The sequence below is a fragment of the Bubalus bubalis genome, chromosome 8 (assembly GCF_019923935.1).
Source record: "Bubalus bubalis isolate 160015118507 breed Murrah chromosome 8, NDDB_SH_1, whole genome shotgun sequence".
Lineage (NCBI taxonomy): Eukaryota > Metazoa > Chordata > Mammalia > Artiodactyla > Bovidae > Bubalus > Bubalus bubalis.
The window spans coordinates 102339861-102357817 of NC_059164.1; the positions used below are offsets into that span (position 1 = coordinate 102339861).

The 17957-nt window shown below is 41.7% G+C and overlaps 2 protein-coding genes and 1 non-coding gene across 5 annotated transcripts in view; all 3 read left to right on the forward strand.

Moving 5' to 3' along the window:
• UBN2 (ubinuclein 2) overlaps positions 1 to 8375 on the forward strand; it is a 90383-nt gene extending 82008 nt beyond the window's left edge. Inside the window, exon 15 of the mRNA XM_025291613.3 lies at positions 5801 to 8375. Within this exon, the coding sequence (XP_025147398.1) occupies positions 5801 to 5839 (39 nt within the window). The 3' untranslated portion in view covers positions 5840 to 8375. The remainder of the gene's footprint in view (positions 1 to 5800) is intronic.
• A 3423-nt stretch (positions 8376 to 11798) lies between these two features.
• On the forward strand, positions 11799 to 17017 carry FMC1 (formation of mitochondrial complex V assembly factor 1 homolog). 3 transcript variants are annotated; one of them, XM_044946943.1, is made up of 3 exons: positions 11799 to 11942; positions 12152 to 12511; positions 13214 to 13389. In XM_044946943.1, exons 2-3 carry the CDS (start codon positions 12204 to 12206, stop codon positions 13260 to 13262), a joined length of 357 nt encoding a protein of 118 aa, XP_044802878.1. In that variant the 5' UTR covers positions 11799 to 11942; positions 12152 to 12203; the 3' UTR covers positions 13263 to 13389. The 3 variants fall into 3 exon arrangements, with proteins under 3 accessions (XP_044802878.1, XP_044802879.1, XP_006078832.1); XM_044946944.1 differs by lacking the exon at positions 13214 to 13389 and adding an exon at positions 13081 to 13211; XM_006078770.4 differs by lacking the exon at positions 11799 to 11942 and adding an exon at positions 16722 to 17017 and having other exon boundaries at positions 12361 to 12511; positions 13214 to 13536.
• TRNAR-CCU lies at positions 12690 to 12762 on the forward strand. The gene has a single exon. It is a non-coding gene; the product is annotated as a tRNA-Arg (tRNA).
• Positions 17018 to 17957: the final 940 nt, after the last annotated feature.

Below are 17957 nucleotides of genomic sequence, written 5' to 3' on the forward strand. Positions count from 1 at the left end.
GTTAAGATTTCTTCCATCACAGGTGTCAGTCCCTTGGCATATAAAGTAAAGGGAGACTGCTCTAAAAGTCTGTTAAGCAAAACAATTAAGGGAATCTTTTGGTTCATGTAATGAGCAGTCTAGAGGTAAACCTAGCTTTGTTGCTGTTCAGTTGCTAAGTTGTGTCATTCTCTTTGCAACCCCATGGACTGCAGCATGCCAGGCTCCTCTATCCTTCACTGTCTCCCAGATTTTGCTCAAATTCATGTCTATTGAGTCAGTGATGTTATCTGTCTCATCCTCTGCCACCCCCTTCTCCTTTTGCCTTCAATCTTTCCCAGGATCAGGGTCTTTTCCAATGAGTTGCCTCTTCCCATCAGGCGGCCAAAGTATTGGAGCTTCAGCATCAGTTCTTCCAGTGAAAATTCAGGGTTGATTTCCTTTAGGATTGACTAGTTTGATCTTGCTGTCCAAGGGACTCGCAAGAGTCTTCTCCAGCATCACAATTCAAAAGCATCAATTCTTCGGCACTCAGCTTTCTTTACTGTCCAACTCTCACATCCATACATGACTACTGGAAAAAGTAGGTTTGACTATACAGACCTTTGTCAGCAAAGTGATGTCTCTGCTTTTTAATACGCTGTCTAGTTTTGTCATAGCTTCTCACTGTCCACACTGATTGGAGTCCAAATCACCACTTCCACTTTCTCCGCTTGTATTGAAGAGAAGTAAAGCTTGAAGTGAAGCCATGAAGAGAAATAAAGCTTTATCCAGTGATTCAGTTTCACCTCTGTCTCTGCCCTTGCACTCAAAGGGTCAGGTTTCACATGTAACCCTCTGACAACTACTGCCTCTCCCATCATAGTTTGCTGCTGCATTTTCAAACTGTGTGTCAGTATGTGTTGTATATAGTTCATTTCTGCTTTACTGTACCGCAAATGCAAAGCAGTGCATTAATTGTGTGCCTTAATCCATAGCTCATGGTTTTCATCTCTTAATAGAAGCTCTCGTTTCCTCATTTTATGATAAATTAGGTTTCTTCTTCCTTTCTTACTTCCCCACTCCCTCTATCCCAAAGGTACCCACCCTTAGTTTTGCTTCTTGTTCCGCTTCTTGTTCTTCATTTTTAAAAATCCTCTTTCATGTCTTCTAGTAAACCTTTTAAATTTTCTCTGTAAAGATATTGTTCATGTATTGATTTCTAGGTACTTTAGATTTGTTGTTTTTACAAATGGTTATGTTAATCTCTTACATTTTCTAGTGGTTTTCTTGGGATCAATGCTTTTGATTTCACAAATTGAGTTAGTAATCCAGCAGCTTTATTCTCTTCTAATTACTTGTCTGATTATTAATTTTTTAACTGAGTTGATCATATAATTACAAATAATGGCAGGTTAATTTCCTCTTCCAATTTTTTCACTTTTTTTTTGGTCATGCCATGTGGCTTATAGGATCTTTGCTCCCTCATCAGGTATTGAACCTGGGCCCATGTAGTGAAAGTGCCAAGTCCTAGCCACTGGGCAGCCAGGGTCCCCATCTTTGTTTCTTATTTTAATGGGAAAATTTTCTCTTTTAAGTATAGCATTTATTCTATATTTTTGGTATATAGTTTTTATGAAGTTAAAATTCTATTCCTAGTTTTCTGGAAATCTTGTTAAGTATGAGTTGAATTATGTCAATTGCTTGTCTTATAGCACCTATATACAATCAATCCACTTGTAGACAATTTCTTAGAAGTGTATTAAAAATATTTTTATTAAAAAATATTCTTATTATATAATCTCTGTTGCATCTGTATTTGTTTTCCTGCTCTCATTCTCTGTTTTTGTTATGTGCATCTTCTTCCTTTTCCTTCGGTCTTGGCATATATTGAGTGAATTTATGTTCATTATGGTTATATCTATTTTTTCTTTTTTTTTTTTCAATTGAGGTATAGTTGATTTACAATGTTGTATTTGTTTTAGTTATATCTTTTTGATATATTTTTCTTTTCAACAATATATAATGTTGCTTATCTTGCTTTATATTTTTGCCCTAATATTAAATTTAATATCCAAGCTGTCTATATCCTGAATAGTATTTTGTTGTATGAATGTATTACATTTTTATATATCCATTTATTAGTATAGATACTTGGGCTGTTTCCACTTTTTTAATATTATGAATAATGCTGCTATGAACATTTGTGTACAAGCTTTTGTGGAGTATATGTCTTCAGTTCTTTTGTATATATACCAAGGAATGGTATTCCTGGGTCATATGGTAACTTTATGTTTAATTTTTTTGAGGAAACATCAAACTGTTTTCCCACAGTAGCTGGACCATTTTACATTCCCAGCTGATGTAAAATACTGTATATTATAGTATACAATATAGTGAGTCATAATTTTTAAAGGTTATATTCCATTTATTATTATAAAATATTGACTATATTCCCCATGTTGTATAGTATATCCTTGTAGCTTATTTTATACCTGAGTTTGTACTCTCCCCACTTCCCTCTCCCCACTTGTAACCACTAGTTTGTTCTCTGTATCTGTTGAGTCTGCTTCCTTATTATATTCACAATTTTGCTGTATATTTTAAATTCCATATGTAAGTGGTATTATACAGTTTTTATCTTTCTCTGACTCATTTCACTTAAGCAGGAGGGCCTTCAAAGAGACTTTTTGTGCTGTAAATTTTCTAAGGCCTTGTATGTCTGAATATATCATCTTTCTGGCCTTACATTTAAGTAATAGTTTAGCTGGATATAATACTCTTGGGTTATTTTCCTTAGGAAAATATATTCTATATTCACTTAGAATTCACTTCACCAGTTTTCTTGTCTCCATTGTATTTCTTAGGAAGACTAGTATAAATCTAATTCTTATGCTTTTGTGAGCTTTCTGCTTCTTCTCTCCAGAAGCTTTTCGCATTTTGTCTTTTAAAAAATTTTTATTTTTAATTGGAGAATAATTCCTTTACAATGTTGTGTTGGTTTTTGCTGTCCAACAATGGGAACCAGCCATAAGTATACACATATCCCCTCCCTCTTGTATTCTTAAATATCATGTAATATGTCAAAATTTTGATTTTTCCATAATTTTTCTATTTGGTGCTCCATGAGACCTTTAGAGTCCTTTTTATCTTTAATTTTTGAAAGTTCTTACTTACGATTTAAGATCTCTTCCCTAAATCCATTTTCTCTCTTTCTGGGTAGGATTCATGTTGTTCAGATATTGACTTCCTATTATTTCTTAAATGTTCTTTCATATTTTCCATCCCTTTCCAATACTTTCTAAGAAAATTCCTTGAGCTGATCTAGATTATTATTCATTTTTCAGCTAGGTAGCCATTGTTTTTATCCACTGTATTGGGTTTGTTCAGCTATTACGTATTTCATATATATTTCCATTTAGTTCTACATAATTGCTTGTTTCTTACTGTTATCCTGTTTGTGAGGACTTGTATTATGCTCAAGTTTTTGATCAGTGTTGTTCCATTCTGGTTTGTCTAGCACGGTATGTTGTATGTTGCATTTATTGTCTCTGTTGTGATTATACTCCTCAATTATCTCATTTTCAAAAAAATGAGCTTATTTTTTCCTGGGTTTAGCAGTATTCTTAGCTGGTGAAGTGTACTAAAGAGAGAGGCCAAGGTCAGGGCCCTAGCATGTGCTTAGTGGGTTGGGAGCAAGACCCATAAAGTTCTAGACACTAGAGTCAGATCTTGAAGCAACTGTAGGTCCAGTCCTACAGTTTTTCTACTAACTTGCTTATACTGGCTTATTTCTGCATGTGTTTGGTGATTTCTTCTTCTTTTTTTAATGCTCCCCTGCACTTTGACTTTGCGCATTCTTTGAGGCCTGGATTTAAAGTGTGTTCCTCTAAAGAGTATTTGAGTTTGCTTCTTCCAGGTTTCTAGGGACATTGCCAATCCAAGACCATTTCAAACTAAATGTTCACCTTAAGGATTTCAAGGCCACAGAGATAGGATAACTTTCCAGCCACAGATGTATATAAGTGGTTACTGCTGGTCGTTAAGAATTCTTGTATAGAAGCTTTTCCCCACGTGCCACCCAACCCTGAGCTGAGACAGAAAAGTCTCCTCTCGGTGAGGTCAGGGGATATTGTTTTCATTCCCAGCAATAAGGTTAATTGTTGGGGGTGCCATCATTTTGTAAGAGTTTATGATCTGACCTGGGCTTCCCTGGTGGATCCGTGGTAAAGGACTGCCTTTGCAGGAAATATAGGTTCAATCCCTGGGTCGGAAAGATACCCTGGAGGAAGGAAATGGTAACCCACTCCAGCATTCTAGCTTGGAGAATCCCATGGACAGAGGAGCCTGGCAGGCTACAGTCTGTGAGGTCCCAAAGAACTGGACACGACTAAGGAGCATAGCAACATGATCTGACCTCCCACCAAGGTGATCTGAGGCTTTCTCTTTTTTTTGGACTGCCTAAGGCAAATTAGAGCTTCCCTTGTGGCTCAGCTGGTAAAGAATCTGCCTGCAATACAAGAGACCCCGGTTCAATTCCTGGGTTAGGAAGATCTTCTGGAGAAGGGAAAGGCTACCCACTCCAGTATTCTGGCCTGGAGAATTCCATGGACTGTATATAGTCCATGGTGTCCCAAAAAGTCAGACACGACTAAGTGACTTTCACTAAGGCAAATTAAAATCCACACTCTAGGCCACCAGGGATAGCAGGCCACCAGGATTATCCCTCAGGGTAAATGCTACTTTTATTGTTCCCTTTCTTCCTTTTTGACTTGTGGTTATTCTGGCTTCTTTTACTCATTCACACGTTGAAAAAATATTTTTATGTGTATGGAAATTTCACCCAGCACTTTAAGGTGCCTTATATTGAGATTTCTCTGCACATCTAATCTTCCACAATGTGAAAAACAAGAGTCTTACAGTAATTTTCAACTTCTAGGAAATATTTCAGAATGTCAGCTAATACCTTTGCACAAAGATTTTCACACCAGCACTGTGTGTAATCAAGAAAGAGTTCATAAATATCCAACAATAAAGGAAGTATTAATAAAATTCCTTCTAAATTATATTTATGGGGAATTTTTATAAGGATATTTTTAAGATGTTTTCATGATAAGAGATTAAAGGTATGATTTCATATTGAAAAAAAAAGTCTTATACAGTTTTCATAAAAATAGCTATCTCTCTATATAAACATATGTTAAGGTCAAGGTCCCTGTCCTCAGTCGTGTCTGATTCTTTGCGACCCCATGGACTGTAGCCGCCAGGTTCCTCTGTCCATGGGATTCTCCAGGCAGGAATACTGGAATGGGTTGCCATTTCCTTCTTCAGGGCATCTTCCTGATGCAAGGATTTAACCCACACCTTTTGCGTCTCCTGCATTGGCAGGTGGATTCTTTACCACTGCACCACCTGGGAAGCCCCATAAACATATATAATATTGAAATTTAACAAGTCAATAAGATATACTTAATAATTAATATGTAAGGCCAAAGAAACTGCCTGCAATGCAGGAGACACGGGTCCAATTTCTCGGTCAGGAAGATCCCCTGGAAAAGGGAATGGCAATCCCCACTCCAGTATTCTTGCTGGGAAACCCCATGGATAGAGAAGCCTGGTGGGTAACAGTCCATAGGGTCATAAAAGAGTTGGACATGACTTAGTCACTAAAATGAAAAGACAAATATTAATAGTTCTGTATTAACTGTACATTCAGGCAGTCCAGTTCCCTAGCTGTGTTGCCTGCAGTGCCTCAGGCATCCTGATGAAAGAACAGGGGTTCCATAAGGAAGGTCTGACAATGGTACCTTCATTTACTAAAGTGGGACTCTCTCTGTGTCAGTTTCACCAGAAACCCCAAAGGCCGAGAACAAAACAGTAGGTGCCAAGTCCATCCACGTTCTAAAGGGAAAGGGAACTAGATTACCTGTGTGCCACGTGCTAAGAGACTGTGAAGCGGATCCTGGGAAGCACTAGCTCAGTGCTGGGACGGATGAGCTGGCTTGGCACCTGCCTCCAGGCTCCATGAGAGAATGTGAGAAGATTCCTCTGGAAGCAGTTGTCAATATGCTGGACATTTCCCTTCTGCTGCCCAAGCAGGAGAGGGTCAGGGTGCTTCCTCTTCAACTCGTGCCAAATGAGGGGGCCCCTCCACAGGACCGTTTGGAGGGCTTGACCCATCTCCAGTGGAATCTGAGGGACATAGGAGTCTGACTTACTCCTTAATGTCTAAAGACAAGTGAGGAGTAGGTGACTAGCTCCTGGAGAAGACATTAGAGGAGAGAAGGCTGCATGGGGAGTGTGGCATGACTGCATGCCAAAGTTCCCAAGTTCCTGTGGGTCCGATGTGGTTCTCAAGAAAGGGAATCAGATTTGCTCATTTTAAGAAGGAACCCAGCCAAAGGGAACACCTGGATGGATGAAATGACTTCAGTGGAGGGGCGGATCCTGGAAACTAAGCGGCCGGTGCAGGCATCCTGAGTAACTAGAGGACACAGTCCACAAGGGACTGCAGCTGAGAGATCCCCAGAGAAAGAGGAACTATTGAGCTATAAAAAAAGAAGCAACGCTGGAATCTGCTGCTCCTAGAGGTCACAGACACCAGCTTCTCTCTCTACCAACGGAAAAAAACCTCATCTCTTCTCTCCCTTGCTGCAACTGCTGCTGCAAGAGCAGCCAGCAAGGAGGCAAGGGGGGTGAGAAACAGAAATGACACTGACCCTGGTCCCCCTTCTCTTCACATTTCCAGGCTGGAGGAGGAGAGAAATGTTAAATCAAAACTGGCGTTTGCAGTTTTGATCTGATACTGGATGAGACTGGTTCATACCTAAAAAAAAGACTGTTTTTAAAATGATAACTCTTTAACCTGTTTGTCACCTAAAAGAAAAAAAGCCGTGAATTTCATCCAAGCATAATAAATCATTACAGCAAGTGTGTAGGGGCACTCCTGAGAAAACAACTTGCTTTCTGTTTATACAAATCCAGCTTGTTCCAGGAAGAGGTTACATTTGAAGAGTGGGAGAGTAGTTCAGGGGACATGGAGAAGTAGGCTGCATCCTGCAGTCCTAACTGCTCACCTTCAGCCTGTGGCAGCCGCAGCTGACAACGGGGAAAAGTTTTATGGAAACAAGTTTGGAGTTTTAATGTTAAACAGGTTGAACTTTTTAAAAAACCAAAGCAGGATCAGTGGGGGGAGGGGAGGGGAAAAAAAAAAAAAAAAGACAACTGCCTGTTATTCCCTGGAAAAGCTATGTGAACCACCCAGGATTTCATGCCAGAGAGGAAGAAGTCCATGAGCAGCAGTGGTGGGAGGGATAAATTGCATTCTGCTTACATCTAGCAAGTCTGGCTTGCTGGTTAATAGTCACCTTTGCTTCTGAGTGTTATAACATACTGCAGTCTATATGCTACAGGATGTTATTGGTAAGGTTAATGTTTAAAGTAAGACCTTTAAAAAGCAGAAACTACCATGTAATGGGAAGTAGACTACATAAAAATACATAAGCTACACTGATGCAGTGATTAGCTTGCTTAAAAGGATTTACAAGAGCTGTCTAACTTAAAATTTACCTATTTTTCTTATACGGAAGGGGCGAGTGTTTCTCACTTGCTGTCCCTTTCTGTGATGACAAGAGGCTCAGGAGTATGCTGCTGTGTAGGCTACAGCCTGGTTTTTGGCAGCCAGCATTCATTCCTACATCCTTTTATGTATCACAGGGATTATAATTATGGAAACATTTCCTAAACTCTTTGCCTTCCAGGTTCTGGATGTGATTTCTTTCTGCCAGATGTATTCATAGGCTATTTTGTAGATGGGAGGGAAAAGCGGCAGTGCCTAACAAAATGGGCCGTCCGTGGGAGACTTAAAAGTTCTCCGCAGCTCACATGTAATCTCCTGTCAGCTCCTATATGAGTACTTGGGGGCGGGGTGAGCAGCTCTGATCAGCACTGGGAGGGTTCCCTGTATTTTCTGACCTATGTAAGAGCAGCAACCTCCTGATACTCTGAACTGCTGAATGTGAGTGGCGACTTCCCCTGGCTCCTGCAGGTCCTCTAATAGCGCCATTGGGCATCTCAGTGCCCTGCACTCGACTGCTTTCTGCTTGAAAAGCCTGCAGTTGTTTCTCTTTTTCTGATTCTTCCCTGATGGATACAACTGCCTAGCTGATCTTCTGAAAGAAATGAACATATTTAAAGGTTCCCTTTAAGTTAAAAGTAATTTTTTAAAACTGTAAGTGACTGCCTTTTTAAAAGAAGCTCATGCAATGAAGAGAGAAATTTGAAAATGGATGTTTAGAAATGTTTATCACTATGTGATCTTGTTGCCCCAAATGTGTTAGACCAAGATTTTAAAAATAATAAAATGTATTACACTGCATTTTCAATAAAGTTTGTTCATCTTTCTTTACTGAGAGAAATTAGGACTTTGTTTTTTACTGTTAATAAATACAATAAAAATGTTTTCAAAATACTGTTTTTCATTTTTAAAAATTTTATTTCTACTTTGTGCATGTTTTAAATATATATTCTACACTAATCAATAGTACATGTATGTGATTTTAAAATAAATACAAAGACTTATGGGGGAGGCACAAGATTTTTACCACTGTGGATACACAAAGAAGTTTAGAAATCACTGACTGATGGAAGCAAGTGCCTACGTATGTCTCATCTCAGAATCACCCTCTTTCATTAGTCCTGTCTCTTTCCCACTAAAATTTCCTCTAGATTCCCACGTGCACGGCCAGGTAGCCAGTCACTGCTGTAGTTGCAGAGTTAAGACTAGACCTCCTTTCTCTGGGTATAGAAAACTTGTCCCAGAACTTCTGTACCTCACAGAGCTTGAAGGACAGAATAACGGTGGCCTCACAATGGGTGGGAAATGAAGGCAGGGTCTCTACTTAAAATGTGGGTACACATACACACACACACACAAACACAAGCTGAAGATGCAGTTTCTGCACATCATTTGGGTCTCTGCTCAAATGTCCTTACCTCATCCAAAAGGACCGCCCAGAACCCGTAACAGGTCTTAATCCCTGGCCCCTGACTTCATTTAGTTATTTTTCATAGCACTCCTCACCATTTGATAAATTTTATGTTCTGCTTGTTTATTTGCTTATTGTCTGTCTGCCCCTTTCTAGAATGGAAACTTTCATGAGTAGAGGAAAGGTTGACCTATACTACTTGTGCTTTTGTTTCCCTAGCATCTAGAAGTGCCTGCCTCATCAGATCAGATCAGCTCAGTCGCTCAGTCGTGTCCGACTCTTTGCGACCCCATGAATCGCAGCACACCAGGCCTCCCTGTCCATCACCAACTCCCGGAGTTCACTCAGACTCAGGTCCATCGAGTCAGTGATGCCATCCAGCCATCTCATCCTCTGTTGTCCCCTTCTCCTCCTGCCCCCAATCCCTCCCAGCATCAGAGTCTTTTCCAGTGAGTCAACTCTTCGCATGAGGTGGCCAAAGTACTAGAAGCTTAATAAAAATTCAATGAATGACAAAGTATTTGGTTTCCCAGCCGCCTCTGACCAGCATGGGAACATGACCCAGGCCATGTTTATTAGAAGTACTCAGCCCAGAGCTCTGACTCTTAGGTAATGACTTTCTCCATTCTGGCACAAGTTGGAGCATAAGAGCCAGCTACTGCCAGTGTCCTGGAGCCACAGGCTTGGTGCCAGTGTCCAGACTCTGTGCGGCGCCCCTGTGTTGGCACTGCAAGCTGCAGTGACTGCTGTTTTCACTGGACCACATCTGGAACAGGCTTTTAGGTGAGGTTCTTGGCTGTGTAGCTTCCAAACCTGGTCTCTAACCTTACCCAGTTCTGATTATGACACCCCACCTCTTTTTCATAAAAATCCCTTTTCTGCTTTAAAACTTTAAGTTTAAAAAATACGCTTTGGAGTTAAGACTGCCTGAGAGCAAATGTTGGCTTTATCACTGAGCAGTCAGTAAAGCTGACTAAACCATGAAACTGCTTTGAGCTTGTTCCCACATTTCAAAGTAGGTAAAATCAGAGTACTACCTCATAGGATCCCATGAGACATTGCCTGTGAAATGCCCTGGGACACAGTGTAACCTTGCAACCTTAGATTATATAAGGTCAACAGAAGTTTTTTATTTGACAAACAGTATTGGTTTTAACTGACTGCTAACACTTTTAATTAAAGAAGCATTGCATTGACTGATTTGATTTTCTGTTGACACACAGTTGTTCTAAAATTTAGTGGAATTTATTCCCAAACAACAGTCATTTTCTTTTCACGTTTCTTTGGGTTGACTAGATTCATCTGGGCAATTCTCTGCTACATATGACACCAGTTAAGACTATCGTAATTTGTGGGTGCTACTGGATTGGAACATTCAAGATGGCCCACTTCTCTGGTTGGTAATTAGTGCTGTCAGTTGACAGCTCAGCTGGGACTGTCTCAGGATTCTTCTATGAGCCCTGTGGTTTTCATAGCATGGTAGCTAGATAAGAAGCACACTGTGAAAGCTAACAGTTTTAAAGCCTGAGGTACCATAGAAGTTCCAGAACATTCTACATATTAGTTAAAGCTAGTCACAAAGCCTGCTCAGATTTAAGAGCAGGAATGGTGGGAAGGAGGGGTAAAACGCTTCACCTCTTGTTGTAAGAAACAAGGTATGTATGAAAGGGGAAGCTTGTTTGGAGGCTGCCTTTGGTAACCAGTGGCTACACAGAACTAACATTTTATGATTATCTATTTACTCTGCTTTAGTCTAAAAATGGAAGAAAAGAATCCCTTAGCAGTTCAGTAAAAAGGAACTCAGAATTATGTCTTATTGCCCCTTACCATAACATACCAACAGTTACTGAAAACCTGCTTCCAATTATTCTCCTTTCTCAGAGCATGCTTAAATTTGCAACATCTTTGAAAGCTGGATTAACAAATTTCAATTCAGGGAAGAATATCTGAAAGAGACGGGAATACCAGACCACCTGACCTGCCTCTTGAGAAACCTGTATGCAAGTCAGGAAGCAACAGTTAGAACTGGACACAGAACAACAGACTGGTTCCAAATAGGAAAAGGAGTACGTCAAGGCTGTATATTGTCACCCTGCTTATTTAACTTATATGCAGAGTACATCATGAGAAACGCTGGGCTGGAAGAAGCACAAGCTGGAATCAAGATTGCCAGGAGAAGTATCAATAACCTCAGATATGCAGATGACACCACCCTTATGGCAGAAAGTGAAGAACTAAAGAGCCTCTTGATGAAAATGAAAGAAGGGAGTGAAAAAGTTGGCTTAAAGCTCAACATTCAGAAAACAAAGATCATGGCATCTGGTCCCAACACTTCATGGGAAATAGATGGGGAAACAGTGGCTGACTTTATTTTGGGGGCGGGGGGCCTCCAAAATCACTGCAAATGGTGACTGTAGCCATGAAATTAAAAGACGCTTACTCCTTGGAAGGAAAGTTATGACCAACCTAGATAGCATATTCAAAAGCAGAGACATTACTTGGCCAACAAAGGTCCGTGGAGTCAAGGCTATGGTTTTTCCAGTAGTCATGTATGGATGTGAGAGTTGGACTATAAAGAAAGCTGAGCGCCGAAGAATTGATACTTTTTAACTGTGGTGTTGGAGAAGACTCTTGAGAGTCCCTTGGACTGCAAGGAGATCCAACCAGTCCATTCTGAAGGAGATCAGCCCTGGGATTTCTTTGGAGGGAATGATGCTGAAGCTGAAACTCCAATACTTTGGCCACCTGATTCGAAGAGCTGACTCACTGGAAAAGACCCTGATGCTGGGAAAGACTGAGGGCAGGAGAAGGGGACGACAGAGAATGAGACGGTTGGATGGCATCACCGACTCAAAGGACATGCGTTTGGGTAAACTCCCGGAGTTGGAGATACACAGGAAGGCGTGGCGTGCTGCAGTCCATGGGGTCGCAAAGAGTCGGACACGAGTAAGCGACTGAACTGAACTAAACTGAAGATACAGGCAACGGTCAATTTAGGTACGGTCCAGCGGTCTTAAGTTTATCTTACTGGCAACGGGGAGCCACTGCGAGATTTTAAGCAAGGGGTAATGTCGCTGAGACTCAGAAATGAATTGTCCGATTTATGCAACTAGATAACCAAAATAAACTATTTGTTTCCAATTAACTAATTCTTAATTAATTAACTAATTCCAATTCCCTGCTGTCCCATGTTTCCCACTGAACAGCCAATTCAGAACGCAAGATAAACGTTTCTAACTGGACCCTTTCCCTGCGGAAATGGCCTCAGAGTTTCAACCGGAAACAGAAAATGACCGCCACAAACGCCACCTAATGGCAGGATGGAGGGCAAGCTACGTCCGGAAAGCCGCAACGCCGGAAGGGGCCGGCTGTTTCCGGAGAAAACCCAATGCGACAGAAACTCTAGAGGCGAATCTAGAAGAGTCAGCCAGCGTCCCAAGAGGGTTCGGCTCCGCGACGTCGTATGTGCGCTTCAGCGCAGGCGCGGGGGCACCGCGTAGGAAACGTGTACACAAAACCGTGCGCGCGCCCGTTGTCCGTCCGGCGCATCGGTGCTGTTTTCGAGGGTAAAACCTTTGGAGCTGTAACGTGGATTTTGTTTCTTGAACTACAACTCCCAGCATGCCTTGCCCCCCATTATTGGTGCTGTGTGGTTTCCTAGGATAGGTTAAAAGGAAACTCTGACATGACGTACGAAGAAGGAAAAAAAATTGAAAACGTTGTCTGAGCGCGTTATTCACAGAAGCCCCAGTGGCCTAATGGATAAGGCATTGGCCTCCTAAGCCAGGGATTGTGGGTTCGAGTCCCATCTGGGGTGGTAAAGTTTTTGTTGCCTTTAAAATGAACTTTTCAATAAAACTTTTGCCTTTTCCGCTTCTTAAACAATTATAGCGAAATATGCTAACTTGATTTTACTTTTTAAAGATGGGAAGTGTATGCGTGGTTTTTCTAGGTTTGGGGCTACATTTTGCGAGAATCAATCGACTCCCATTTCCTTCTAAGCCGTAATCTCGTTAACATTTTGGGAAAGCCGATAGATTGAATTTTGATATCCCCTTTAGAAATAAAACAAAATCTCAAAAGTTTTCTATTTTTAAGTTGACACCCACTTGCGATATGCCCTCATTTTCTCCAGGTTCAGCGGTGCTCCGTCAGCGAATGGCGTCTGACATGACGCAGTCAGGAGACGAACAAGGACCTTCTTTCTCTCCGCCAGGCTTTTTCCAGGCCATTCAGTTACACTCGGCTTTCGTTTGCTTTTCTCTTAGGAAGCCGCTCGGCGTTCGATTAATGCTGCTCGGCAGAGAAGGGAAGTGAGACATCCCACCGTCCTGCAATCGATAGGGGGAGCCTGCAGTCTGGTCCCAACCCTACCGTTAAGCGGCTGGGCAGGAGGGTGAGGGAGCAGGAGGGTCGTAGGGCGCCGTCCCGCACCCGACTCGGCGACTGGAAAATGGCGGCCTTAGGGTCACCGCTGAGCACTTGGCGAGGCCTTCTACGGGAGTTGCGCTACTTGAACGCGGCCACAGGCCGACCCTATCGCGACACCGCGGCCTATCGGTATCTCCTCAAAGCTTTCCGTGCACATCGGGTACGGAAGCCTGTGTCCGGGTGCTCCAGCGTCCCCTTTCCGGGGAGGGAGGGAAAGTCGCGTCTGGGCGGGACGGAGCGCGCCTGGCCTTAACCCGCAATTCTGAGGCCGAAGCTTCCTCCAGACAGACCCAGGCCCTAGGCCCTGGTCTAAGACCTAAGCCCAGGGACTAAGCAAGGACCGGCGGGAGGGCAAAGTCGTCCTGGGGTGGAGCCGTCCCTGGAGATTGCACTGGCTGTCTTTGGCCTGTGTGGATGGGAAGGTTAGAGGAAAGTGAAATGGAAGAAACAGAGGGACAAGCAGAAAGATGAGTGTAGGGTTACTAGTCACAGCATCTATCCAACACGCGCCTTCACTAGGAGAGCTATTCTGAGAAGCAGTTGTAGATGGGGCGAGGGTTATGGGAACTACTTGAAGACCGTGACTACGCCGCCACTTCAAGCTGGCTCAGTAGTAAAGAATCCGCCTGCTAATTGAAGAGACGCGGGTTCAACTCCTGGGTGGGGAAGAGCCCCTGGAGGAGGAAGTGGGGGCTCATTCTTACCGGGTCCCAAAGAGTGGGACAGGACTGAGCACGCACGTTGTAGAGCTGAACTAGACACCTCTAATGAGGTGGTACTGTTGAATGTGTGATGTATGACCAAGTAACAATTTTTCCATCTGTAGCAGATAAATATGAACATCCTTCAGTTCAGTTCAGTTCAGTCGCTCAGTCGTGTCCGACTCTATCCATCATCCTTGGACAATTCCTTTATGAATTCTGCACTCCAGCACTCAATTTACCACGGATAGGCAAGATGGAATGAAAGATAGTTTCTTTTTTCAAATGGGGAAACTGAGACTCAGGGACAGTTGAACTATACAAGCCCAAGTAGATATAGAGTTACTGATCTGACTTGGAAAGAATTTGCAACCTATCTCAGAAGTAAGTTGAATAATGAGCTTGGGCTTTAGCGAAGGAAACCTGGTGTCCTTTGAACAGTGTGGAAAGGGGAGAACCATTATCTTAAACTCTTGATTTTCTGAGCCGTGGAAGTTAGAATGCAAAATGTTAGAACTAAAGTTCAACTAAGTTTTGAAAGGTCACAGTAGTAGGTACTAATAGGAACTTGACTAAAAATGACGAGTAAGATCCACATGGGTCTTGTCTTTTAAGAAGCTTGTATTCCACCTGAGGAGCCATTTGACCAAGGACTTAGAATAAACAAATGCTAAAGGAGTAGAGACCCTGGAGTCCTGGTATATAGAAGAGGTAGGCTTTACAGGATGGAATTTATTAAATTTATTACCCAGGAACTTGAAGAATATTAGAGTTAGCAAGTAAGTGAGGGTTAGTAGAAGTCCAAGAAGCTGCACAACTGAAAGCCAAGAGGAAAGAGGAACTGACAGTTGAGAGCAGCTAAAGGAGTACGTCAAGGCTGTATATTGTCACCCTGCTTATTTAACTTATATGCAGAGTACATCATGAGAAACGCTGGGCTGGAAGAAGCACAAGCTGGAATCAAGATTGCCGGGAGAAATATCAATAACCTCAGATATGCAGATGACACCACCCTTATGGCAGAAAGTGAAGAGGAACTAAAAAGCCTCTTGATGAAGGTGAAAGAGGAGAGTGAAAAAGTTGGCTTAAAGCTCAACATTCAGAAAACAAAGATCATGGCATCTGGTCCCATCACTTCATGGGAAATAGATGGGGAAACAGTGGAAACAGTGTCAGACTTTATTTTTGGGGGCTCCAGAATCACTGCAGATGGTGACTGCAACCATGAAATTAAAAGACGCTTACTCCTTGGAAGGAAAGTTATGACCAACCTAGATAGCATATTCAAAAGCAGAGACAAAAAAAAAAGGCAGAGACATTACTTTGCCAACAAAGGTCCATCTAGTCAAGGCTATGGTTTTTCCAGTAGTCATGTATGGATGTGAGAGTTGGACTGTGATGAAAGCTGAGCGCTGAAGAATTGATGCTTTTGAACTGTGGTGTTGGAGAAGACTCTTGAGAGTCCCTTGGACTGCAAGGAGATCCAACCAGTCCATTCTGAAGGAGATCAGCCCTTTTGGAGGGAATGATGCTAAAGCTGAAACTCCAGTACTTTGGCCACCTCATGCGAAGAGTTGACTCATTGGAAAAGACTCTGATGCTGGGAGGGATTGGGGGCAGGAGGAGAAGGGGATGACAGAGGATGAGATGGCTGGATGGCATCACTGACTCGATGGACCTGAGTCTGAGTGAACTCTGGGAGTTGGTGATGGACAGGGAGGCCTGGCGTGCTGTGATTCATGGGGTCGCAAAGAGTTGGACACGACTGAGCGACTGAACTGAACTGAAGGCTTAGGGTGTGGTGGATGAAGTGGAGGAAGATAGTTAGGCAGGAATTTAAACTTTATTTTAATTGTAACAGGAAGTCACTCTAAGATTCTTAATGTGACAAGATTATAGTTTATACCTTATGGAGGCAACATTATTTGCCCTTGAGAGAGCCTTGGAAATGGCTGTGAAATCCCTTGGGAATAAATGTGAAATTCATGCTAAATATTCTAGAAACAACTCTCTGGGATGCATGAGAGGGTCATCAGAATATAGATTTTTTAAATGAAAATGTACATTGTGAGAGGGAGTATAATTAAGTAATATGAACATATGATTCTTATATAAAACCTTCATTTTGTTACTGGTGAAGACAAAACTATTTTTCAGATAAAAAAAGTTTTTTAATTTTTATTGAAAGTCATGTGCCATATTAACCAAAGTCCACAGTCACATAAAATAAAGCAGTCCTTCATTTTTTGAAGGGTAGAAAGTTCTGTATTTTATTCCTTAGGTGACATTAATGATTAGTGACCTGACTATAGTTTCCCGTCTCTGCATTAACCAACGATGGAAACTCTCTGGGCTTTAGATCCTTCATTCGTTAAATGAGGATGTTGAAAGGAGGTAACTTTTTTTTTCCAGTATTAAAATTTGAGGACACTCAATGAAATGCTTCAGTGAAACTCGTAAAATTCTTCAGTTAACAGGTGCCCAAATTACAGATGTATTAAGTATACACAAACATATGTTTGTATTTCCTATGTGCAGTTTACTTTTATTCTAGAGAATGCTTGTTTAATAATGCTCTCGATACAGTGCCCCTGTATCTGCAGCTGTGCTGTTAATAGACTATCTGACCTTGCTACTTCTCCAGGTCACCAGTGAGAAACTGTGCAGAGCCCAGCATGAGCTTCATTTCCAAGCTGCCACCTATCTCTGCCTGCTACGCAGCATTCGAGAACATGTGGCCCTTCATCAGGAATTTCATGGCAAGGGTGAGCGCTCAGTGGAGGAGTCTGCTGGCTTAGTGGGTCTCAAGTTGCCCCAGCAGCCTGGAGGGAAGGGCTGGGAGCCATGAAAATGGAGAAATTCCTTGGATGCTGTCTTCATGCAAGAGTTTACTAATTTCTGTCAATATGTATTTATCATTAAATTTTTTTTTTTAATTTAGGGGTTTTCTCTGAAATTTTGTTGACTGAGTGTTTCTCAGGGAGATGAAACCTCCCTGAAATCTTTACTCTCAGTGAATTTACTGAAGTTCTTACACTGGGCTGATTGATGTTCTTGATTTACTTTGAAAACTCTTATTTTTCAATTTAGAAAGTAATACAGCCTATTATTAAGGAATTCAAATAGTATAGACATATAAAATAAAGCCCTCTCATCTTTTCCCTGTATCTCCCTCCCCTCTTCCAAACCCATTACCAATCCTACAATTGCTAACAGTTGGTGTGCATCCTTCTAGATGTTTCCTATGCACAAACAAATGATTATACAGATGCATCTTTTATTTAAAAATACACAAATACGACGTTAAGATCCTGGTAGGAAACAGATGGTACGTTCAAACAGGGTTATTGAGAGTTAACGACGGGATATATATGTATATGTATGTGTGTGTGTATATATATAAAGATATGGTTTGAATTAAGGTGAATGAGATGGGCTACAACAGTGGAGAGCTAGTGCCTCCCTAGGCCTGACCCTTAGGTAATGAGAACACAGCCACCATTCAAGTACAAGCTGCAGAAAGACCAAGAAGAGGGTGATAGATTGAGAACACTGATTTCTCTCCCCTCTGCCTTCTACCCTTCGTGTCAAATTGCTCTTCCTCTTGAATTCTTTATCAAGGTGAAGGACTCTACCATGCCCTTGGCTGAAAAAGCCAAGAACTTGGGCTTCATTCTGTATTTCTCTTTCTTCTCACTCTCCACATCCAGTCAATAAGTTTGGAGTGAAAAACAGTTCTGCAAGAACTGTTAGCATCACTCTCTCTTTCCTAGTTGAAGCACTGGAAATCATTGGGCTGAACTATTAAAGGAGACTCCTAAATGTTTCCTTTGCCTCTAACATCCTGAATTCCTTAAATAAAAATTCTCTCTGAACTACC

Excerpts from the sequence above, each read along its gene's own strand:
- FMC1 (XM_044946943.1), top strand. The coding sequence starts at position 12,204 with ATGGCCTCAGAGTTTCAACCGGAAACAGAAAATGACCGCCACAAACGC. Across the intron at positions 12,512-13,213 it reads CATCGGTGCTGTTTTCGAGG|GAAGCCGCTCGGCGTTCGAT; the intron begins GTAAAACCTTTG and ends CTTTTCTCTTAG.